Genomic DNA, 26,490 nt, shown 5'->3' on the forward strand with positions numbered 1-26,490 from the left:
AAACAATTGGCGGCCTTTTGGGAGATAGAGGAAATTCCAAAGAAGAGGAGTATCAATAAAGATGATACTTACTGCGAAAAGCTATACAAATCCACAACAGTTCGGAACAACGATGGCAAATACGTAGTCTCCTTGCCCTTTAGGAAAGAATTTAGCCTAGGCCCCTCATTAAGAAGTGCGTGTTCTCAATTCTATCGCAACGAGACACGACTTGCGAAAAACCCAGTCCTTCAAACGGAATACAATAGAGTTGTATCCGAATATGAAACCTTAGGGCACATGAAACAAATAGGCAATATTTCGCCAGACTCAAATGACTGTTACTTCTTACCTCACCATGCTGTTATAAAGGAGGGAAGTACAACGACAAAAGTCAGAGTCGTATTTAATGCATCTTGTCCTACCACTAATGGCAAAAGTCTTAACGATGCCTTATATCCAGGTCCGATTCTTCAATCCGACCTGACAATTCTTATACTACGTTGGCGGCTGTTCAAATACGTATTTAACAGCGACATAGAGAAAATGTATCGCCAAATATGGGTCAATGAAGACCAAACAAAATATCAGCGAATCATATTTCGCAAATGCCCCAAAAACCCAATTAACATTTATGAATTGAAAACGGTAACCTTTGGGGTTAATTGTGCTCCGTATCTTGCGATTCGAACGCTGCACCAACTAGCTGATGACGTGGAGACATCGCATCCAATGGCAGCAGATATACTGCGAAATTGCATGTACGTTGATGACGTACTCGCCGGTGGACACAGCATCGAAATTGCAATCAAGGCAAGGGACGAAATATCATTGGCATTGCAATCGGCAGGTTTCCCGTTGCGAAAATGGACGTCCAACTGCAAGAAAATCCTACAGGGTATACCGAAGCAACACCTATTAAGCGAGGATTTTCTTGAGTTTGAAGACACCAGCATGGTAAAAGCACTCGGTATCAGGTGGAACGCCCATTTGGACTACTTTTACTTCACAGCGAAACCCTTTGACAATAACCACGCCGTAACAAAAAGGTCAATACTTTCTGCGATCGCAAAACTTTTCGACCCTCTTGGCTGGCTGGCACCAGTCGTAATTGTAGCCAAAATAATAATGCAAAATATTTGGTTGGAAGGGACAGGCTGGGATGAAGATGTGTCTGAAACTACTCTACATCGGTGGCAATCATTCATGACGGACTACGAAAAGATCAACGATATACACATACCGCGATGGGTTCACTACACATTGAAGGACAATGTCGAAATACATGGATTCAGCGATGCCTCGGAAAAAGCATATGCCGCCACTGTTTTCCTGAGGGTACAAACAAAGGATCAAGTCTTCACCAACCTGTTGATGGCCAAAACGAGAGTAGCCCCGGTCAAAACCATATCATTGCCACGACTGGAACTCTGCGGCGCAGTCCTACTTGCAGAAATTATAGAGTCGGCCATAGAAAATATGCAACTTTCAAACATTAAAGTAACCCTTTGGACAGATTCGACTATAGTACTGGCATGGATCCGAAAACCACCATGTTCGTGGTCAACGTTCGTGGCACATCGAATAACTAAAATCATCGATAAAGTAGGAGACAAAGTATGGCGGCACGTAGACTCCGCGTCAAATCCTGCAGATTTGCCGAGCTTCGCTTCGGACCTAATCAACAATTCTTTGTGGTGGCAGGGACCTTCTTGGTTACAAGAAGACAACGAAAATTGGCCAACACAAGAAGAAGATTACAATACGAATATGAAGGAAAAGAGGGTGAAAGTTCATACAACTTCGGTCAAAAATAACTTTGATATTCTAGATAGGTTTTCCGATTTACCAAGGGCCTTGCGGGTTATATCCTATATTCTTCGGTTTTTCCAGAATACGCACCCAAAAACTAAATCCTCCTTCAAAAGGGATTCTCATTCGATCGCTCCTGACGAAATAGAAAAAACAACGCGAAGATTGATAACAATATGCCAGAGGCAACATTATCAAGAAGAGTACGCAAACTTGAAGTCAGGAAATCTAATAAATGGGAAGAGTGAGATTTTACCCCTGAACCCATATATAGATGAAGAAGGCATCATTCGAACTGGGGGGCGGACTGGGGCATCGAAAGACATGTCCCATAATGAAAGTCATCCCATTATTCTTCCTTATACTTGCAGGTTATCCAGACTTATAGTCCAATCCTCTCATGAGACCACCCTGCATGGAGGGAACCAGCTGATGCTACGTCATATCCGCACTCAGTACTGGATCCCACGCGTTAAAGTCATGATAAGGTCGGTTATCCACAACTGTAAAGTCTGCACTATTTACAGGAAGCGGACGCAAACGCAACTTATGGGGATCCTTTCGAAAGAGCGCACCACCTTTACTAGGGCCTTCACTAACACTGGGGTAGATTTCGCAGGACCATTCGATATAAAATCCTACCGAGGGAGGGGATGTCGAATTTCGAAAGGATACGTTTGCCTGTTTGTCTGCTTTTCGACGAAAGCCATCCATCTAGAAGCGACAAACGATCTTAGTACCGGGTCCTTCCTAGCTGCCTTCGCCAGATTCGTATCCAGACGAGGCTGTCCGAAAAACGTTTACTCCGACAATGGTACTAACTTTGTCGGAGCTTCTCGATCTTTACGATCCGAGTTTAAAGCATTTCTGCGTGAAGCAAGGGACGGAACGTTGACTAAATATAGCCATCACATTATAGAATGGCATTTTATACCGCCAAGCGCTCCTCACATGGGAGGTTTGTGGGAAGCGGGGGTAAAAAGTTTTAAGACCCACTTTAAAAAGATCGCGTCCGATCATAAATATACTCTCGAAGAGTTTACAACCCTCTTATGTCGAATTGAGGCCTGCCTCAACTCGAGACCTCTAAGTCCCTCATCCAACGACCCTTCCGACCTGGAGCCGCTTACTCCAGGCCATTTTCTCGTAGGTGGGCATCTTTTAGCTCCACCTGAACTCGACTGTAGTGAAAACCCTGCCTCCATTGTAAACCGATGGCAAAAGATGAATGCCCTTCATCAGACCTTTTGCAAAAGATGGAAATCGGAATATCTCACCGAGATCCAGAAAAGGTATAAATGGAAACATCCACAATCCAACTTAAAACCCGGGGACCTAGTCGTCATCAAGGAGGATAACCTACAACCGAACGAGTGGAAATGGGGAGAGTCGTCAACACACATCCAGGTTCCGATAACCGTGTACGTGTTGTTGACGTCAATACAATTAAGGGACAAATTAGCAGACCAATCGCGAAACTGGTACTACTTCCGCCCAACGACAATCAAAATGAACTTTAATAGTCCACATTCCTCCATCCCAAATAACCCCGCTCTCGTTCCCCGGAACGAGGCCAACATACCCTAACGCAGATTCACTATCTGCCACAGAATCCGAAATTAAATTAGCAGTTAAATCATCAAAGAAATTTATTCATATCGTCACCAGAATAATCAGCGACTCAAAAAAAATATTCAAATATAAATAAAGTGGAAAATTAAGAAAATGAGAGAATAAACCGCCCAATATTCCACTTCCTCAAACCCTAGAAATTCCACTGCGAATTCTCCTAACAATATCCACCTTCTGTTTTCCTATCATATCCCACTTTAAGAATGAACTGGAAAAGTAAATTTCAATATATATGAGATTCCTCGTTAAAATCTGAAAACTCAAAGGGTTTGCATAAAATTCCAGATAAATAGCTCGAAACTATCGAATTTCTCACGGGAATGATTACAAATAAATTAACATGTCCTCTTGTCAAAGAAACATTAGCTTAAATAACGAACATTCGTCAACAGCCCCAAAAAGTATTACATTTTTTTTTCACAACATTTTACCCCAGACAGCATTCTTTGAAAATTGTAATCAAAACAAAAACGAACCATGGTGTATGATTACAAACAATCAAAAGCTGCCAGAGCGAACTGTCATCGAACGTGTCGTTAACTCGGACACACTCATACCATCAGAGACGAATCAAAAACTTATTACTTTTGCAATTGAATCTCTATACCGTAAATACATCACACCCAGAATTTATCATAACACCTCTAATAACAACTCAATACCCAACCGAAAATATCGAAAATATCGAAATTTGGTTTCATACCAAATAGGGAACTAATCAAATTGAATCCCTGGCAAATCGTTTTAGAAACATGTCAAGCATTCCTTGGCAATTTAGAAATGGAACCAATAACCACTAGTAAATATTTCGTGAATTGATAAAAGCTATGTTGGCTTGGAATTTTATCCAAAAATACACTACATATATCAAATTTTGTCTCAAAACCCCCCTATGTGAGCATAAGTTCAATGCATTTTGACATAAGATGGAGTCAATGAAAGGCATTCTGAGATAGGGCGACAGAAGGGTTAAGCCTTTGTGCCGTCCTGCTACACAGGGAGTATTAAAATTTTGAATCTGAAATTTCCGAAAGCTCCTTTACGTTAAGTATTAATGGAAGTGTTCCCATTGCCCAAATTCTTAGCGGAGGTGAATGTTCCGGAAATAGAAATGAATAAGTTAACATGCACAAATGAACTCATATTTCGTTAGGGAGTATCTACTATTTACTAATCACATATTTACGGGAATCGGTTTACTGGTCGAGTTTTCGACGTTGAACTATGAATTTTGAATCGGTTTAGGTTTCGTATGCTCACAGGTTTATACAAGTGCGCGATTCCTAGGTGTCCGTGCTTTTTATAAAACCTATGTTCAGCCACACTAATAGATCGTGGCATGGTAATACATTCATCAAAAAATTAAATAAGTGTGCTAAGGAATTATTCAGTTCAATACATATCGGGTATTAATAAACTGATCGCTTTCCACTTGTAATACTAATATTCTTTCAAAAAAAAACCGCAACGCACGAAGCAAAGCGGCACAAGATTTGTCTTTGCATGTAACCCGGCTGCCTTCAATCGTGAGGCATTTGTACAAATACTGATAACAGTGTAGCAAAACCACGGTACAGCAGTCATAATAATAAGGAATATAGAATGTAAACGAATACAGTTGTTTAAATTGCTCCCCGCTACTATCTATCATTAGTTTAGTAATGATCACTAGAAATATATTTCAACATTGATTTGGTATGGTTGCACTGAATACCTTCGGTTGCCTTCAATACCTCACCCATAAAACTTTTCGCAATGTGTATAGTCATACCACCTAATATTGCTTTATAGCCAAGATGATTAAGTTGGTGTACTGCCAGTGCCTCTTCGTATGTAGTGCCACCAACCATAAATACGACCACTTCTTGTGGTGTTTATCAGCATAACAAAAATTATTGTACTTTGTACGGATAAAAAATGTTTTTATCAAGTAAAATGTGCAACAAAATAGTTTAAAATTATTGCTGGGCGTTTTTTCATAAGTTTGTGAATGAAGATTGTGGGGCTAATAAACGTAGTAAATGTGAGTGGTGTGCGCTTGATTTATGTGGCCGGAGGCACATTTACTGGGTGCAGGGTGTGCCAAAATACCCTATAAAGTATTGTGTAACTGACGTGGTTTAGCTAATTTGCCATCACGACCAACAGGCGAATTGACACGTCTCAAATGTGATAGCGTGGAAGCGAAAGTCAAATGCTTTAATACTTGAAATACACCAGCACGAGCCTGATGGGTTTTTTTGATCACCCCAATTGCCAGTAGCAAGTGAGTAACGCAAACCGTCAGGGATTATGTTGTTTTGATAGCCAACTCCAAATGGAAATCCTTTCCACGATCAAAGAATTTTTGTGTATACATATGTACTTCTTTCATTAGACCTTAAAAAATACCTCGAAAGAGGAAAGCCAATAAAGGACCGGCATGATCCAAACGTTTGTTACCGTAGTGATCCCGATCATCTAACTCGCGCCGACCCAACGAAGTTAAAAGCAGACGATGTACCATATAACCCAAAAAGTAGGCCTTCTTGGTCTCGCAAATATCGGACACACCAACAGGTGGCAACATTCCTTTTTGTAAAAGCTCTTTTGCATATTCAATACGTTTGTCCTTGGTTACACCTGGCCGTGCACCACGTGAACCACTGAATCAAGCGCCACATTTTGTTCTTGTACTACGAAAGCTTCGTCAAATGAAGGTCTTACCATTTCCATCATTTCAGGATCGTCAAAATCGTATATAATATGCTCAAAGATATCACGATCCGCTACAAAGCTTCCAGCAAAGCTTTTACAAGAGATTGCTAGCAAGGTACTACTAAAAAACTGTTAACGATTGTTGGTTGTTACGCCAAACATATTAAATTCAGGTACCTTTACACCTGTCGTACGTATGCTAAGTCTGATGTGCGGTAACTGCCTTGCCCTAGCCATTTCATTGCTAAAGAACGATATCGCATCTACCCTTTTGTATTTACTTACCGGCAATGCAGAATCCAATATACCAAATACATCCCATGTGGAACTTACAACACGTTCGCCATAATTGTACGAAATAACTTGTATGATTGCCGAATTGGTGCCACGACTTCCCATTGATGGCATATTTACTGACGCATTATTGGATCGTCCCACGCTGTGTACACCGGATCAAGTACAATGGCAATGGCGGGACGATCGTGGAACTTGACATAATTATTTCCCCATTGATTTGTAAAGGATTGAAGCGGCACACTCAAATTCTGAAGACGAAGTTAGCTTAAGCACATTAGGTCGCATCTACACCGTTGACGTTCATTCAATGCAACAGATAAATGAAGACACTGGCACCACCCGTCCGGTTCAACGTAAAATAAATCAAAATTATGTACCACCACCACCACCTACTACTGCAACATCATCAGCATCAGCAGTGGCTACAGCTATTACAGCTTGAACTAGTACAGTAGCAAACACAGCTGTGAATACTTCGGCAATTTCTATCACCCAGAACACTGCTCCAAATACGTCTGCAGCAAATAGTGCTCAGCAACGACGTCGAGCATCAGTTGATGCGCGAATAGCTTGCCTTAAAGTGGAACAAGGATTAGCTGCAGAGTTCACAAATAATCTATGGAATGTACTTTACGAGGTTTACTGTTCATCCGCTGGACCAAATGTGCGCTACAAATGTTTACGTGCGCTCTGGCGAATGGTTTACTATGCAACACCTGAGCTATTGAGAGACGTGCTTAACAATCAACTAGTTCCCAGCAATTTAATTTGCGTCGATCCTTCACCAAAACCTATACCAGAATCTTGAGGCTCACTGAGTGCACCACCATCAGCGCCGGGCCTTCAAGTAAATCCTTTCTTCATGGATCGTGCGACAGCTGTTGGTGGTTCAACAATAGCAGGTAGCTCTACGCACAGTTCATCAAAACCAGGGACACCCATATACTGTTAAGAATTTTTCACATGCAATGGGTGGTATCAATTCAAATGTAAGTGCAACTACTAGCAGTCAAAAGCAACAGTGGCTTTACCTCATAGCTCGGGCCAATTACTGATGCCATAATTGCTCACAGGCAGTGTGGAGCCAAGACAATAAACTTCTACTTCTATTGCCCTTAATATTAATTCAAGTGCCGGCATTACGCCACCAGTAGCAGTGCTTGGCATTTTATATTATTGGCAAATTTTAAGCATTCTTTATGGGTTCGGGCAAGTCAAATATGCGGCTTCTCGTAGCGTTATAAAGAATGTTCGATTGTTCATGTTCTGGCGGTGGCACTTCTATAGTGTTAAAGATATGATGCCAGTATACCGCACCCATAATAGCCACCGGCAACCAATCATCTAAAAATGTTCTTCGCATGCACCCACCTGAAAAAGAAAAAAAAGAAAGAGAAATTAATTAATAAAAACATAACCAAGGTTACGAGTATACTCACCGCCGCGTGTTAAGTGAATGACATTTTTTCATTCAGGAAATGGAAGAGCGACATCTGCTAGTCAAAATCTCTACACTCCATTTCTGACTGTCAATGCACTGTGTTACCGACATTATGCCTTACGCGTTGCTACACGCAACACATGTCGCGTATTACATATCTCGATCAATCATTCATTTGGTCGAGATTTAAAATACTTAATTCCACGAATCTCAACATTATCGACCATACACGTCGAAAATAATGTTGAATGGTGGAAGTGCAACGCTGTAATACCTTTTCAGTCAGGTTTCTAACCGTTCCGTGTGGTGGCAGGCCACTTGTTGTGAAAACAAAGTTCACCACAAATCAAAATAAATCTTTAGGACTACTTCGGCGACAGCTACCGACATAAAATAAATTATAAAATCCCTACAAAATTTGTTCACAAAACCCAATCACGCCCATGCAAGTGTGACTAGGAATATAACCTATGACCTGGTAAAATGACTAGTCATATGACGTGGAGTGACGGGAGCGTTTTTGCAGGGATGTACTACAGGCGCTAAAGCACCAGCCACATCGTATGGATGCGTGCTAAATCCGTTTTGTCTTCGTATTTACTTATGGCCCTTAATTTTTATTTCAATAAAATGTTTTTTTTTCTTGCGAAAATATATGAGAGATAATATTTTTTTTTGGCTTACGCCACCCAAACAACATTCCGCCAACCTCAATTTGGGTATGATCAATGATATCAATATTCTTTCAGATCATGACCCGCTACCAAACTTTACTGGCCAAGTCAGAGGGAGGCGCAACGCGTTTCGACGTCGCTTGCCAGCTCTGCGGCAGGGACCATAGTCTACGAATCTGTCCCGAATATCGGAAAAAATCTCCAGAAGAGAGGTTGCGGGCAGTGCTTTTATATAAGTACTGTCCGAACTGTCTGTCACCCTTCCACCGGGTAAACAAGTGTAGCAGCAAGTATCGCTGCAAGAGGTGCCAAGAGAAGCACCACACCACGCTTCATTTAGATGAGCGTCGGCCGGTATGCAACGAGACAGCCACAAATGGCGACGACAACACGTCCGACGACGCGTTGTCAATCAACCTATCGGGAACGGCTAAATCCTGGGCTCAGCAGGTGGAGGAGGAAGAAATGGAGGAGGAGAGAGCAAAGGCGGAGGAAGAAATAAGTAAAACGGTGACAACAAGACCGTCAACGGTCAACCATGGGATGCGCAGTTTCCGGCCGCTGTTACAGCATGAAAGAAGCGCGGCGAAAGCAAACAAACGTCGAAACGAACGAAACAACTGGCGGCACCGCGACATTGGACTCCAAGGAGGCCCGACCAAGTCATCCAAACGCGGCAGACAGCAGCGGCGAGATAAATCGACGCCATACCATTCTGACGCCCAAAATATGCAAGCACTATCGCGTGGTACACCGGAAGGCTTCCGAACCGGCCGGCTGCTCCCAGCCACTCCAGCGCCCATCATGCGGTCTTTCGTGCCCATTGCGCCGACGGCCATCGTACGCGTCGAATCGCGTGGGCACCTACACTTGGTACGTGCGATCATTGATCCCTGCGCCGCCAGCACCATCGTCGATGCAGAGCTGGTACGCGATTTGCAGTTAGAGCGCCAAGGACCAGGGCAATGTACCCTTATTCTGCGCGGCAAGTTCGGGTCAACGACTCGTGTCACTACCCAAGCCGCCGTGGTCAACGGCCACTATCGGTTGAGTCCGCCATCCAATGCGGATGCAAAGGTTGCCGTTCCATTTGAATTTATGCGGCTTGCAGATCCGCAGTTCTACCGCTCATCGCCAGTTCGTCTTACACTCGGCGCTGATCTATACGCCGAACTAATGGTGAGCGGAACGCCAGCAACAACAGTTGGCGGTCTCCTGACCCAACCGACCGTATTCGGGCGGGTAGTCTCAGGAGCCTGCCAAAAATAGGAGCGTTTCATTAGAACTAAGTAATTACAGCACGGAATTTAAAACCACGTACGTGTATTTAATAACATCTTTTCTTTTTCTTCTCAGGACAACGAGACACGAAGTCCATCGTGCGACGTGCAGTGCTTGCAGTCCGCATCTGCACATCGACATAACGGCTTACTGGACGTGTGATCGCGTGTCATTCCTTTTTTTCCTTTTCATTTTTTTTCTTTGTTGCTTACGGCAAGGGGGCCGGTATGTTTAGGCCACAGGCCTAAATATATCTCCCCCCCCCCCCCTCGTAACATAACTTTCTTTGTTTTATTTTCTTCGTTACTACCACCCGCATATTCTTGTGATATACACACAGGCATGTGTGAGTGGTAGTACGTATGTGTCTTAGACGTTTACCGCTGTGAGCCCGTGGTACAGCAACTTTGTTGCCGGGCAACCCAACGAAGTGGCTGTATCGTGGGTTCATCGGCTCATGTGGAAAAGAGTCTCGCCCCTCTTTTAATCCAGCAGCCAGCAAAGGAACACGTAATCGCCCGTTCACGTAAGTTCAACTTTTCAAAATTATAATCACATATATATCATTTTCCACAACATTTGTTAAACCTTTTCTTAACACTTGTTGTATTTATATAAATAAAAGCACTTTGTGAATTCTTTTTATTAATACGAAATCCTTTTGGTGTTTTTATTTTCTTCCTTTTTTTCGCCTTAACCTAATCTTTAACAAATACGTGGGTGCGCGCCGTTGCCACCACGCATTTGTTGTTACCACGCCGGTAAGAAGAGCCAATTAACTATAGCTACAGTCCACTCCACTCCCTAGGCAATTAATAGGGAGCAGATCCACCAAACACACATTTACAATCGTTATAATAATCTTCAGCAATTGGCACACACAAACAGATTTGAGCGACATCCAACCTCCAAACAACATCAACAACACCAACAATCCACAAAAAGTCAATCTACTAATCCGGATCAGCAATTTATTGAAAGGTACGTGGTTTAAAAATATTCCGTGCTAGGTAGGGTTTTCTTTAATTTCACATTTAATAAAATTTCACAAATAAAAATAACAAATTACAGAGTGATTATATCAAACAGTGCAAGTGATTTTTTTTTCCGTGAAGTGAGAAGTTTAACTTTGTGCAAAAATAGAAAAAGGCGCTTAACGCAGTTATTTAAAGTTTGTGCAACACGCCTTGTGACTATCCGGAACAATCCCCCACCAGCGGTAAGATTTTCCGGACACAGCTCGAGGTAGCACAACGCTGCTCTAAAAGGTTAACATAACCTCAAAGATTTGCGTCACTTTTCTATTTTCATCTCTGCAGGATTTATCTGAAAAAATTCTTTTAATCCAGCAGCCAGCAAAGGAACACGTAATCGCCCGTTCACGTAAGTTCAACTTTTCAAAATTATAATCACATATATATCATTTTCCACAACATTTGTTAAACCTTTTCTTAACACTTGTTGTATTTATATAAATAAAAGCACTTTGTGAATTCTATTCTATTTGTGAATAGTATTTTTATTTATAATAAAATAAAATTGTTTACAAAGAACTGTGAAGCATTTGATTTCGTAATTCAACACCCTCACTACAATACCTTTCCGGTTGCTCAATTTCTTCAAAATGAGTTTCTCCGTCCTCCTCATTATTTACGTTATCGAGATACTCATCATGGATATTGTAGTGAATGCGTAAATTGTGAAGTGCTGCAGCTACATTGATTATTTGCACAGCCTTCTCAGGAGAGTAGTGAAGTTGCCGTGCAGACAGAAGACATCTACACCAGTTCTTCCAAACACCAATGGTTCTGTCTATAATGCTTCGCCCAGAACTATACCATTTGTTGAAGCGGCTTTGAGGAGTATTAGGTGCAGGGTTGCGAAAAGGAGTTATAATAATAGACGTAAACTTCTATTTCCGCTTTCCTATTGAACTTGGAAGAATTGTGATACGTCACTGTTAGATCAAACGAATGAGTCGTGTGTTGACCTAGGGTATTTCGCGTTAATGTACCGTATACGCCTTTTATAATCACATATCTGAAAAATTAAACACATTGATTAAAAATAATACAATAAATATTTAGCACACTTACAACCAGTACGTTAAGACTATAAAAACCTTTTCGGTTATAAAATAAATGGGAGTTCGCTCCTGAAGGTTTTGCTATCCTTACGAGCGTACCATCAATGCACATAACAATTCCAGGAATTTTGGATTTGTTGAAAAATTAACTTCGGGATTCCATTTACTCCTCGTCATTCATTTTCAAATTAATCCACTTTTCGCAGAATACCCTTTCCATAATTTCAAGAACCTCTGAAAATACCTTCGACACTGTTGGTTGAGCCATTCCTAGCATGTATTCTTTACCAACTGAGTTCTGATAGCTTCCTTCGGCTAATATTCGCAGGCATAAAGAAAGCTTTTGTTGGCGGTTTATTGCCGAAGATTTAATCACGCGAGGAATATTACTGCAAATTATGCTTAAAAGGTCTCTATAAGCGTCTCTATTGACTCGAAATTGTTTAACGAACATTTAAATAAAAAATGTACACTCACATTTGTATTAAAATTGTTCTTCTTTTTCCGCTTTCGTATTGAGCTTGGAAGACTTGTGATGCGTCACTTTTAGACCAAACGAATGATTCGTGTGTTGACCCAAGGTATTTCGCGTTAATGTACCGTATACGCTGTTTATAATCACATATCTGAAAAATTAAACACATTTATTAAAAATAATACAATAAATATTTAGCCCACTTACAACCAGTACGTTAAGACTATAAAAACCTTTTCGGTTATAAAATAAATGGGAGTTCGCTCCTGAAGGTTTTGCTACCCTTATGTGCGTACCATCAATTCATATAACAATACCAGGAATTTTGGATTTGTTGAAGAAGTAACTTCGGGATTCCATTTGCTCCTCGTCATTCGTTTTCAAATTAATCCACTTTTCGCAGAATTCCCATTCCATAATTTCAAGAACCTCTGAAAATATCTTCGACACTGTTGGTTGAGCCATTCCTAGCATGTAGTCTTTACCAACTGCATTCTGATGGCTTCCTTCGGCTAAAATTCGCAGACATAAATAAAGCTTTTGTTGGCGACTTATTGCTGTGGATTTAATCACGGGAGGAATATTACTGCAAATTATGCTTAAAAGATGTATATAAGCGTTTTTGTTGACTCGAAATTGTTTAACGAACCTTTAAATAAAAAATGTACACTCGCATTTGTATTAAAATTTTCTTAATTTACCTATTTACTCTTTGTCTGCAAGCTCGAAAATGTCCGGTGCCCTATTCCTCACAGATCTTCTAACGCATGCGGTGTTGTTTTCTGCTTCATTTGTGTCAAAATAAAAGGCAATTGAATCCATACTTTTTTATTTTGTATTTCTATTTCTATTTTATATTTTTCACGCACAATTTAATCGCAACAAACAATTTGATTTATTTGAAGAAATGTCAAACAGATTTTGAGACAATCCGCTAGGTGAGTGGGTAAAGCAGTCATCCGACGTTTATGAGAATGCCATAAATTTTAACAAGTGAGGGGAGTGCGAATCGAATGGCATTCGTCGGATACCGTAATATGCATGATTATTTTTGGTTTTATTGGGAAAAACTGAAAAGAAAGAAACATTTACTGGCATATTGCGATGGTATCATTTCGAAAACAGCCATGTAATCATCGTCAGGCAATTTCGTAATGTTTATTTATTTCTACAGGTTTCACCGGGGATCGAACCGCGGTCAAACTGCTGAAATCACAATCGTCTAACCGTTGGACTATTGTGTTATATTTTCTTTCTTGGCTAATTTCAGTTTTATCCCATTTCCACGATCTCGCACACTTTAAGACATTCGGTCTTTACATTAATTTGTACTAGGCGTGCTTTTTTGATATTGGTATTGTACCACTCCTCTTCACTGCAGAAGATTGTTTGTGTACTATATTTAAACTCGTGCTCAGTTTATATAGTTACATATATGTTTGTCTGTTTAATAGTGTGTTCAATTTTAGTTAAGATGTTTTTGTTTTAAGAATAAATGAGCTTAACACCGGTAAATAATCAGACCAATTCTAAATATTCCTGCGGATTTTTTTTATTCCCGCGGAAAAATTCCTCCAATTCTTTTCTCCTAGGGAGAAGAAAAATTGGGGAATATGAATTTCGAATTTTCGAAGTCAGCTGTTTTGTCAATTGAAATTTCGTTGCGCATTTCTTATTTTGTTTAAAAAATTGAAAAGTTTAATTATTGTTGCGAATTTGTTTGAAATAAAGAAATAAGGTATAAACAATGCACATTATTGCATTTCATGTGGTATTCACTGAAATGAGTAATGAATTGGTGCCACAGCAACATCAACAGAGGAGCATAAGAAGAAGGCGGCGGGATAACACAAATCCGCCGGAGTTGCCTGCTTTCATTCTGCGAAGCAATTTTCTGGCAGCCACGTCGAGTTGAGTTCGCCTTGTGCCATATGCCAAAATCTAATTAAGCCTTCTTAAAAAATCCTTGCGCAATTTCTGGATGGCTGCATCAAATATACAAAGAGCTCTTCCGTTGATTATGATATACTTTTCGACTTAAAGAACATTGTGGTTGTTGATGTTGTATTAATAGTGAGAATATTGTGGTAGAATGTACATATTTTAGCACAAATTTGTGCAAATAAGTGTTCTTTCTTAAAAGAACCAATTTCCTTTAACTATGTTGATGCATTCCCTTTAATTTAACTAGTGAAAAAATTCCTATGAAATGGCAAAGAAATCTCCCTCTCCCTCACATTCATAATACCTAGTTTTCTCCCATAACCGATTTTCGCTTTTTCGAACATTGTTCAGAGTAGGAGGAAAGGGAGAAGTGAAAAAACTCACAAGGAATTTTTATTTAGAATACGAAGAATGGGAGAAGGGAAAAAACTCGCACGGAATTTTCGTTTAGAATTGGGCTGAATAATTGTTATTCAATTATTATTTTTGGTTTTATTGGGAAAAACTGAAAAGAAGGAAACATTTACTGGCATATTGTGATGGTATCATTTCGAAACCCGCCACGTCATCATCGTAAGGCAATTTCGTAATGTTTATTTATTTCTACAGGTTTCACTGGAGATCGAACCGCGGCCAAACTGCTGAATCGCCTAACCATTGGGCTATTGTATTGTATTTGCTAATTTCAGTTTTATCACATTTTCACACTCTTGCACAATTTGCTATATAAACTGGGCACGAGTTTAAATATAGTACACAAATAATATTTTGCAGTGAAAAGGAGTGGTACAATACCAATAACAAAAAAGCACGCCTAGTACAAATTAATGTAAAATCGTCAGGAAATTTCCCAATGTTTTTATTTATTTCGACATGGGCCAAATCGTAACATCCGTGATCGTATAACTCGTCATGTAAAAACATGATTTTCGGATTATGACATACGTGAACGTACTATTTCGATCGTAATTTTAGATCGCAACATACGTGACGAGTGACTGAACGTACACGTTAGTTCCATTTTCATTCGAACACAAACTGGCGATCGTATACACACAAATTTCATTGAAAATGTAAGAAAATTGTTAAAATAGATGAATAAAAATATAAAACAAATTTCAAACTCTTAACAATAAGAGTCAAATAAGCTTAATCCTAGCCAAAAGGAAATATTGGCGGAATTCATAGCGAAACGCATGCTTTCGTATCGGCTTCCTTCGAATTTAACTCTATCACTTCAAGAAACTGCTATAATTTTTGTTAAAAAAAAATTATACATAAATGATGTGCTTACGCTTCGTTCGATAAGTCCAAAGGGTTGCTACACCCTCTTAACCGCCTTCGGACTATATTTTCATTGCATTCGCTATTACTGGAGCTCAAACAAAAAAAAATTGGGTCCATCGCAGTTATTTACTTTTTTTTTTATATTTTTAGCAACCAATTTGACAGTTGAAAATCTATTGTCAGCTAAAAATACAATCCAACCTAATGTGGATCGTAAAATTTATTGTGAATTGAAAAGAAATTACGTTACGTTTGCAAGCGTATGTTATAATTCCATTTTGTTTATACGTTTGACGTATCACGTAATTTTCTTTCGTGGCGGCCACCGTGGTGTGATGGTAGCGTGCTCCGCCTATCACACCGTATGCCCTGGATTCAAATCCCGGACAAAGCAACATCAAAATTTTAGAAATAAGATTTTTCAATTAGAAGACATTTTTTCTAAGCGGGGTCGCCCCTCGGCAGTGTCTGGCAAGCGCTCCGATTGTATTTCTGCCATGAAAAGCTCTCAGTGAAAACTCATATGCCTTGCAGATGCCGTTCGGAGTCGGCATAAAACATGTAGGTCCCGTCCGGCCAATTTGTAGGGAAAAATCAAGAGGAGCACGACGCAAATTGGAAGAGAAGCTCGGCCTTAGATCTCTTCGGAGGTTATCGCGCCTTACATTTATTTTTTTTTTATTTTTTATGGCTGCCGATCCGGCCCCCAAAATTTTGGGTGTGACGTTCGATCAGGATCTACATTTTGGAGAACATGCAGCCGCAATTGTACCGAAAATCCAGAGCCGTAATAAAATCCTCAAATCTCTTGCCGGCAGCACTTGGGGTGAAGATTTGCATGCTACGCGTACCCGATATGGTCGCCAAGCCTAAAGGTTACTCACTGGAAAAGTACTCCCCATTAGGGGGAGAAATGGAATGCTAACCAAACAGTTTCTGTTGAATACACAGAAACCTGGACATACCAAAAGACATCTGATTGATGAGGCTATACCGCCAAGGGGCTTAAGGGATCATCTACATAAGCATTATGAGGAAATACGGCAACTGCGAACACAGCCGCATGAAGCAAAAAAAGAACAAGCAGGTCCTCAGTGATACCCAAAAACAGGCGTCGGGCCTCTTTGCCAGGAATCGCCCGGCAAATACGGCACTCACAAGAAAAATACCCAGAACTAGCAGAGAAGGAACGTACTCTCCCTAGGGAAACGCGCGCCACTCTAGCTCAACTTCGATCTGGGTACTGTAACAGGTTGAACTCCTAGCTATCTAGAATCAACCCAGACATACAAAATGTATGTCCTGCTTGCAATGTGCCCCCACATGGCACCAACCATCTCTTTAATTATAATGTTGACCCATCGCCTCTAAAACCCTTCTCATTATGGTCCACCTCTGTTGAAACAGCAAGTTTCCTTGGACTTCCGTTAGAGGACATTGATGACAATTTGTGATTGGTTGCACCTATTGGATGGGGCGAAGCACTGCTACAACAACAACATAACACTCCCCAAGGCCTTATCGCTACAACAATGAGGTGGTGAATGAGGACAAAACGAAGTACCTGCTGACATCGAGCAAAGAGTCAGGGCATCTTCGCCTTGGCAACCACGCTACTGTTGGCAGCCATAATATCGAAATAGTAAAAGATTTCGTTTATTTGGGAACCAGCATTAACACTAACAACAACATCAGCTTTGAAATCCAGCGAAAAATCACTCTTGCCGACAAATGCTTCTTTGGACTAAGTAGGCAATTGAAGTCGGCAAAAGAAAATAACATAGCTTCTCCAACCCAATTATCAACCTCACCTATCCGTGGGGAGTTCTGTTTCTTTAACAGCTGAGGCTCTGGCGACACCAAGTTCCTTATGGATCCAGGGGGTGGAAGGGCGGTATAGCCTAGAAGGTTTCATGTGGTCATACTAAATCGTTCCCGAGATGGCCGGGCTGGTGCCTTAATGGTGCGTGTTACCGGAAAGTTCCGAATCTGCATCCGGTAAAGGACCATTAACATCGATAACCCTCCCCAAGGCCTTCGGGGAGTGTCCTTTTTGCTACAACAACATGAAGCGGCTCTGGGAGTGTTCGGGGGAAAAGTTCTTCGAAAGCTTTATGGGCGTTGTGTTGGAGAGTACCGAAGATGATTTAGTGATGAGCTGTACGAGTTTTAAGCGGACATCAACAAAGTCCAGCGAATTAAAACACAGCGGCTACGCTGGCTAGGCCTTGTTATGCCAATGAAATATGACGCTCCGGTTAAGAAAGTGTTTTTATCGGAACCCGCCTATGAAAGCAGAGGAAGAAGGCGGTCCCCACTCCGCTGGAGGGACCAGGTGACCAGGTGGAAAACGATTTAAATGGTTTGTGGATTGATGGTCCTCTGCCGGATATATATCTGGTACGATCCGGTAACAAGCAACATCAGTGTACTAGCCCGACCATCTTGGGAACGATTAAGTATGACCACATGAATTCTTCTAGGCTATTTCGCCCTCCCACTTCTAGATCCATGAGGAGCTTAGGGTCACCAGGGCCGCGACTGCTAAAGAAACAGGATTCGCCACGTGTACGTGAGGTTGACAATTGGGTTGGAGAAGCTTTAAATTGCACTGGCAACCCCTTGATACGGTTGCGCTACACGCCTCTTACGACGGGCATATCTGCCGCGGGTATATTCTAAGCCCCCTAACCCGCTGGGGAAAGCTGGTTGTTGTTGTTGTATTAACAGTGCTTCGCCCCACTCAACGGGCACGACCACTCACAAATTTTCATTAAAATCCTCTTACGGGAGTCCAAGGAAACTGGCTGTTTCAACAGGGGCGGACCATAGGGAGATGTGTGTTAGAGGCGTAGGTTCCACATTACAATTGAAAAGATAGTTGGTGTCATGTGGGGACACATCACACGCATGAAATACATTACTTTTGTCGGGGTTGATTCTGGACAAGTAAGAGTTTAACCTGTTACAGTATCCAGAACAAAGTTGGGCCAGAGTGAACTATGTTTCCCTAGGTAGTGTGCTTTCTTCTTCTGCAAAGGTGGGATATTGTATATTAATAACGGGGTTCGCCGGGCGCGTCCTGACAAAGGCGTTTACCGATTCTGTGGGGATTTGGCTAAGGGCCTGCTTATGCTTGCCTGGATCAAACGGCAGTGTTGGCAGGTGCGGATCTTATCATAGTGCTTTAGGAGAAGTTCCCTTAATCCTCGTGGAGGTGGTGCTGAATCAAGTTGTTGTTTGCTGAGGTGTCCTGGTTTGTGACAATTAAGCAAGAACTGTTAGTTCAGCATTCCATTGTGCTCTTTGATATTGAGCTCTTTGGCCTCACTATGTAGATGAAGTTCGGGGGTTATAAGGAAACATCCGGTAGCTGTTCTGATTGCGGCATTTTGACAGGCCTGTAGCCTTTTCCAATGTGTATTTTTAAGACCAGGCGACCAGACTGGTGAAGCGTAGCTCATGAGCGGCCGGTCAAATGCTTTGTACGTGGTTAGCAACGTTTCTTTATCTTTCCCCATGTGCTGCCGGCAAGCGATTTGAGGATTTTGTTGCTGCTTTGTACTTTAGAAACAATCTCGGTGGCATGCGCCTTGAAGGTTAGAGTATTATCGAACGTTACCCCTAAGATCTTTGGGTGGCTGACAGTCGGTAGTGTGAGACCATCGACGTGTACGCCCAATATTTGCGACATCTGCTCCTTCCACGTCATAAACAGAGTGGCAGTGGATTTTGACGGTGATAATGCCAAGTTGCGCGAGAAGAAACCGGAAAGATCGGGGAGATAGCTGTTTATTTTAGAAACCAATTCATCAATTGGCGGCCACCGTGGTGTGCTGGTAGCGTGCTCCGCCTATCACACCGTATGCCCTGGGTTCGCACCCCGGGCAAAGCAGCATCAAAATTTTAGAAATAAGATTTTTCAATTAGAAGAAAATTTTTCTAAGCGGAGTCGCCCCTCGGCAGTGTTTGGCAAGCGCTCCGGGTGTATTTCTGCCACGAAAAGCTCTCAGTGAAAACTCATCTGCCTTGCAGATGCCGTTCGAAGTCGGCATAAAACATGTAGGTCCCGTCCGGCTAATTTGTAGGGAAAATCAAGAGGAGCACGACGCAAATTGGAAGAGCAGCTCGGCCTTAGATCTCTTCGGAGATTATCGCGCCTTACATTTATTTATTTGTTATTCATCAATTGAAGGGCCAGGTCCTGTAGCCATAATCGTGCAGTCGTCAGCATAGGTAATGATTGCGACTCCTTCTGGTGGGGAAGGGAGTTTTGATAAGTAAAAATTTAACAAAAGCGGGGATAGGACACCACCCTGTGGAACCCCCTCTTTAACTTTTCTAGGTTTAGAAATTTCGTTCCTAAATTCAACCGACGCCTGCCGACCACTCAAGTAATTAGCGGTCCATCTTTTCAGACAAGCAGGAAGGTTTGAGCCTTCTATGTCTTGGAGTAGCGTATCGTGGTTGACTGTGTAAAAGGCTTTTGACAGGTCAAGTGCCACGAGCACCCTCCTATAATGGGGTTTTTCCTGATTTAATCCGTAATTAATCTGAGTGTTAATGGCATTGAGCGCGGTGGTGGTGCTGTGCATTTTACGGAAGCTATGTTGGTCGGTTTCCAATGTCTTAGCTACTGGCAAAAGCAGTGATATCGGTCGATACGACTAGCCTTTGTTGGCAGGTTTACCAGGCTTTAGTAGCGGGATTATCCTTGCCATTTTTCAGGAATGACGAAGGGTTCCAGTGACAAGTTGAAAACATGTGTTAGGTATTTTATGCCCTCATCGCCAAGGAGTTTAAGCATTGGCATGACTATTCCATCGGGGCCTATCGACTTACAGGGCCTGGTCTTACGGATGGCTGCTTCAACCTCTGTGGGGGTGATGGTAATGGGTGGGACGTCGTGTTTATGTTTATGGGCTCGTCTGTTAGCACGACGTCTGGCTTTGTCTACAGAAGAATGCATTATAAATTGTCGGCAAAAGCCCATTTCTTCGAATCAGATAAAGTTTTATCACCAAAGGCTATAGAAACTTTATCATTGTGTTTGGTAGGATCAGACAATGATTTGACGGTTGACCACAGTTTACCAACACCCGCAGAGAGGTTGCAGTTTTTTAGATGCTCCTCTCATTTGGTACGTTTATGTTCATTTACCAGCCGCATGATATCCAAATTAAGACTCCTAATAAGGGGGTATCTAGGGTTGAGGTGTCTCACAAGGTCACGTTCCCTTGCTAAATTTGCGGCTTCGGCCGGGAAATGATGTATGATTTCAGGTATTCTACCGGCAGGAATAAAGCGTGCAGAAACTGAAGCGATGACCTTGCGGAACGCACGCTGGCCTTGCCGGACATCAGTCGTGATGGGGAGAGCAGAAAAAGATTGATTTGTGAAGGTTGTGTAGTTTTTCCAGTTGGCTTTTTTAAAATTAATAAAAGTCCGCTTTTCAGAGCTGATGAAATTGGCAGGTCGCTCAATAGAAAGGAGTATGGGCAGGTGATCAGAAGCTAAAGTAAGGATCGGTTGCCATTCAACGCAATTTATGAGCCCTGCACTGACGATTGAGATGTCAGGTGAGCTGTGGCAATTACCTGCAATTCTAGTGGGGGCATCGCCGTTTATTGTGCAGGAAGTCGTATTGTTTATTTGTTCTGCTAGATGCTTACTTCTGCTGTCGACTGGCAAGCTGGAATGCCAGAGATCGCGGTGAGCGTTGAAATCGCCAAGGATAAGACGGTTTTCGCCACAGAGTAGCGTACTATCAGGGCGATAGCCACTTGGACAGCAGGTGACAGGGGGAATATAGCTGTTAATTATTTCTAGGTCAACATCGCCTGACCGGATGGTTATGCCTTGACTTTCTAAGTTATTATCCCTGCGGCTGATGTTAGGTTGAAATAGACTATATTGCACGGTTTGATGAGTGATAAAGGCAAGGCCCCTTGTGCGATCTTGCCTATGAATGTTGTAGCCATCGCAAGTTCGGAGATCCGATTTGGCAGTTAGCTTTGTTTCTTGAATTGCGGCAATACGGATATTATTTTTATTCATGTAGTCAACTATCTCCGCGATCTTGCCAATTCAACCGTTACAATTAAGGTACAGAATTCTGAAGTGCATAGGGAAGCAGTCGTCACTCTGGGAGTCAGAGATGGATGAAGGCGCCTTGAAGGATATAGGCTTTGTCGAGTGTGCTGTCGATTACTGCTGGTGTCAGTGAGTTGGTACTAGTGTTTTGTCAGCAAGGTGCAACGAATGTGCCGGTCGGACGATTTTAGTTTGTATGCCCAGAGCATCTATGAAGGTGGAGCAGGCCAAGGCATGAACTGCATTGGACCGATGCCGCAATCGTAAACAGTCTGAGCCGCCATACGGAACACACGGTGTGGGGGACAAGGAGTTGATGACTCCTTCTTACCCGAGTACGAGTGTCGGAAAGGAAGGGAAGGGACGGGGGTAAAAGCTGGTGATCGGCATTGCTACTATCCATGCTACGTAGATTGTAGTGATGGGTTGTAGCGGCAGTATTAGGTGGAAGCGCCATTTGGTGCGAACAACAGCGGACGGTTGATGTGGACTGCTGAGCAGCGTCGCTGCTAGAAGGTGGCGGAGATATTTTTGATAGTGAACCGCGGGACGTCCTTGGACATGAACAGCAGGGAGCCACAAAAGTTTTATAGAAGTTTCGGGGGCGACGAACATTGGGTTCTAACCCAGAACAGCCTGAACGGTGCAACCATCTTTTACACGTGACTGCAACCATCTTTTACACGTGACACGGGGAAGCTGGTCAGATAAGTTAATGACTTCGGCGGACAAAATGTGATCTGAGTGAATACATTTACAAAAACATATTACTCATTAAAATAAAGGATCAATAAGATGGGTTATAAAGAAAAACTGAATTTCTCTTCTTTTACAGGGTTCAGGAATAACTCCAGTTTTGAAATTCCCACAAAGCAAGCCAAGAACCAAGAAGCATATTCTAATTTTTTTCTTAGTGATACACACTGAGTCCTGGTTTGGGCGATAGCTCACTTGCTTTCCTCGTCTTATCTGCGCCCGCGTTGTTGTCATGTGAAGAAATAAATAACAAACAAATTTTTGAATATATATTCTTTTTAGATCTTTTATTAAACAAATAAATTACTAGTAAAAGCAAAGACATGGAATTATTAGAAATATCTTTACGCTCCATCAAGGTTACATTTTAATTAGCAGAACAAGATTTTACCTTTTGGTCTTAGTCCACCTTTACTACACTATATATCTTACGAATAAAGAAGAAACATGCAATAAACCCGATTGTTCCAGTTAATAAAAAAAAAAGGAATACCATTATACATGTATATCCGAAATACAAGAACATTGATGACCCATCTTTTATGGAAAGTTTAGTAAAAAAGTAGTGACAACAGTAAATGAAAAGATACACCGCTGTGAATCCAGATGTTAAAAATGATCTCCACCACCAGTGGTAGTCTTCTGCACAGAGGTGAAAATAACAGAGTAAAACCGTAGTTTCAGAGCATGTTATGATTAATATTAAAAAAACTAAAAATAAAAACCCAAACATATAGTACATTTGATTCGACCAAATCGAGCTAAGAATGAAGAATAACTGAATAAAAATACATCCAAATGGTAAAACGCCTCCCATTATTATCCCTGGAACAGGTTGTGTGTAAATCGATTGATCTGGGATCTGTCGTGGAATTTGATTCGTTCGTACAGGATGCTCCAACGCCTTCAATTATAAGAACAAAATTTAGTATAATGTTTAGTTTATTCAAGGATGTTAATATAAACGGTGAAAAATTACATTTCACTGTCCCAGCACTTTAAAACTGGCCCACACCTAGAGGACCGCAAAGTCAATTGAATGACTTTTGTTGAATTAAAATTCTTCTGGTCTCATTCGTCCAGAAAATTTAGCGTAAAATCTAATGAATGCTGTTTGTGCTTAAATAGATGGTATCATCGTCGTAACCACACAAGTTTACGTTAGGGAAGGTTGAACTGGCCGTTTCATAAAGACATCACATATCAGAATTTGTCTGACAATCAGACGGAAAACCCAATTAGGTACCAGGTTATAAAATAACTTCCTCCTCTTGTCAAATACAAAAAGTTTTCTAGGGCCTAGAATATCTGCTTCCAAATATTGCAACCCAACCCACCAAACATTTAGGTTAGGGAACGATTAGAAAACGAATCAAAATTTAATATATTTCTCTAATATAGAAGGTTACCCCAGCGGGTTAGGGGGTTAGGATATACCCGCAGTAGTATGCCTGTCGTAAGAGGCGAATAAAATACCAAATATATTCAAGGGGTTGTGTAACGCAACCATTTTCAAGCTTCTCCAACCCAATTGTCAACCTCACCTATCCGTGGCGAATCCTGTTTCATTAACAGCCTAGGCTCTGGCGACCCCGAACTCCTCATTAATCTAGGGGGTGGGAGGCCGGTTTGGCCTAGATGGTCGCATGTGGTCATACCAAATCATTCCCGAGATGGTCGGGCATGGCACCGGAACGTACCGGATCAGCATCTGGCAAAGGACCATCAACATCGATAACACTACCCAAGACCTTCGGGGAATGTCCTTATCGCTACAACAACAACAAGGTAAAAGGTTAGGGGACGATTCGCATAACTGTCAATTCGCTTTAAAAATAGGGAATTCGTTCCCGAATTCTAGTAAAGGATTATAGTTCGAACGTCGAGTTCTAATTGGTTTCTAATGTGAATTTTCAATTGAAGCGAAATTAAATTCAATTATTTAAAATTAGTTCGTTGTGTTATTATTTCAAATATTTTAAATGAGCAGAGCTGGGTAAATTCAATTCCATTACATTACCCATTATATTCCTCAGTAATTGGAAAAAGTAAGGAGGAAAGGAATTGATTTCCTCCACAGCAAAGGAATTGATTACGTTTCAATTCCTTAAAAAAAAATACCAAAAGTAATTTCGTTTTTTGAGGCTCAAGTAAAAAAAAAATTTTGTTTCTACTTGAAAAAGAATACTTTGAGCAATTGTAATTTCTTTCCCAGTACTTTCGAAAGGAATGGGAAATGTAATCGAAATTTCTTTCAATTACATTACAAGGAATGGAAAAGTACTTTCGAACTTCCCATTCCATTCCTCAAAGGAATTGCAAGAGTAATTGAAAAACTACAAGTTAGTCTGTGTTTAAGAACTTACTCCGGTTTATGTGGTAACTTAAGGCATTTGGAAACACCAATGAATATCAAATCATTATCTTCTTAAAGTTCCCAGCTAAGTAAGGGCATCTCCTTTCCTTCCTCCGCTATCAAAGGGTGGTGGCTATAGGAAAGCAGCATAATTTTCAATTTTCTTTGATACATCCAGCTGGAATGACGTAAACACCATTAGTGTTACGGAAAACTTTTTCTCGTATTCTTGATAGCATTCATAGTTGCCTCCTCTGAACCATATTGTAATAAATAATATTAGAGCAGACAATGACAAAGAGATGTCCGAATAAAACCCTTTAAGCGTTTGAAGTGAAGTGTAATTAAGATATGGCGGCTCCAGGTGCAACTACATTTGCCAATGCCAAAAGCTTCTTTATATTTAAAAGTTTGTGTAAAAATTATGTATCGTTTCGCCTCCTTGTTTGAAAAGTTTAGTGGCCCAATGTTATTCTGTGCCTCAGTTGTTGCTGTTGTAGTAGTGCTTCGCCCCATCCAATAGGTGCTCCCCCAGCGGGGGTATGCCTGTCGTAAGAGGCGAGTAAAATACCAGATACAAGGAGTTGTGTAGCGCAACCTTTTCAGCGCAATATATAGCTTCTCCAAACCCAATTGTCAATATCACCTTCGAGCGGAGAATCCCGTTTCACTAACAGACGAGGCTCTGTCGACCCCAAGCTCCTCGAGGAACTTGAGGCTCCCCACCTGGCCTGAAGGTTTAATGTGGCCATATAAATCGTTCCCGAGATGGTCTGGCTAGCACCTTAATGGAGCTGTGTTACCGGAGCGTACCGGATCTGTATCTGGAAAAGGACCATCACATCGATAACACTCCGCAAAGCCTTCGGGGAGCAACTTTATCGCTACAATAACAACAACAACAACATCCAATAAGTGCGACCGATCACATATTGCGATCAATGTCCTCTAACGGGAGTCCAAGGAAACTTTCAGTTTCAACAGGGGTGGACCATAGTGAGAGGGGTGTTAGATGTGTTGGTTCCACATTACAATTGAAGAGATGGTTGGTGCCATGTTGGGACACATTGCAAGCAGGACATACATTTTGTGTGTCGGGGTTGATTCTGCATATGTAGGAGTTTAACCTGTTACAGTATCCAGATCGAAGCACGCGCGTTTCCCTAGGGAGAGTTCCTTCCTCTTTTGCAAGTTCTGGGTATTTTTCTTTAAGAACTGGATTCTCCGGGCAATTCTGACATAGAGGTCCGATGCCTGTTTGTAGAAATCACTGAGGACCTGCCTGTGTTTTTAGCTTAATATGGCTTGGTTCTCAGGTGCCGCTTACGAAATTTTACCCTTTAAGCCCTTGGGAGGTGTGGTCTAATCAATCAGATGTCTGTTGGGATGCCCAGGTTTCTGTGTATTCAAAAGAAACTGTTTGTTCAGCATCTCGTTTCTCTCCTAAAAGGGGAGTACTCTCGTCTCATTGTGTAGGTGGTGTTCTGGGGACATAAGAAGACAGCCCGTAGCGGTTCTGAGGGCTTTATTTTGGCAGGCCCGTATTGCATCCTGTGAGTAACCTTTAGGCTTGGCGACCATATCGGGGACGCGAAGCATGCAGTCGGCCGCCAATTACTTTGTAAGTGGTAATGACTGTTTCTTTATCTTTACCCCAAGTTCTGTTTGCAAAAGATTTGA

General features: G+C 41.6%; 1 protein-coding gene across 5 annotated transcripts in view; it reads right to left on the minus strand.

Annotated features, from left to right (window-relative positions):
• TM9SF2 (transmembrane 9 superfamily protein member 2) overlaps positions 1 to 26,490 on the minus strand; it is a 483,300-nt gene that overhangs the window by 29,541 nt on the left and 427,269 nt on the right. For 4 of the 5 annotated variants that reach the window (XM_067766149.1, XM_067766151.1, XM_067766153.1 and 1 more), the window contains one exon: positions 22,713 to 23,358. The exons of the other annotated variant lie outside the window; for it this stretch is intronic. In XM_067766149.1, the coding sequence (XP_067622250.1) occupies positions 22,855 to 23,358 (504 nt within the window). In that variant the 3' untranslated portion in view covers positions 22,713 to 22,854. Of the gene's footprint in view, positions 1 to 22,712; positions 23,359 to 26,490 lie in introns of those variants that run through there. 5 annotated transcript variants of the gene reach the window in all.

Source organism: Eurosta solidaginis, chromosome 2 (assembly GCF_040869045.1).
Source record: "Eurosta solidaginis isolate ZX-2024a chromosome 2, ASM4086904v1, whole genome shotgun sequence".
NCBI lineage: Eukaryota > Metazoa > Arthropoda > Insecta > Diptera > Tephritidae > Eurosta > Eurosta solidaginis.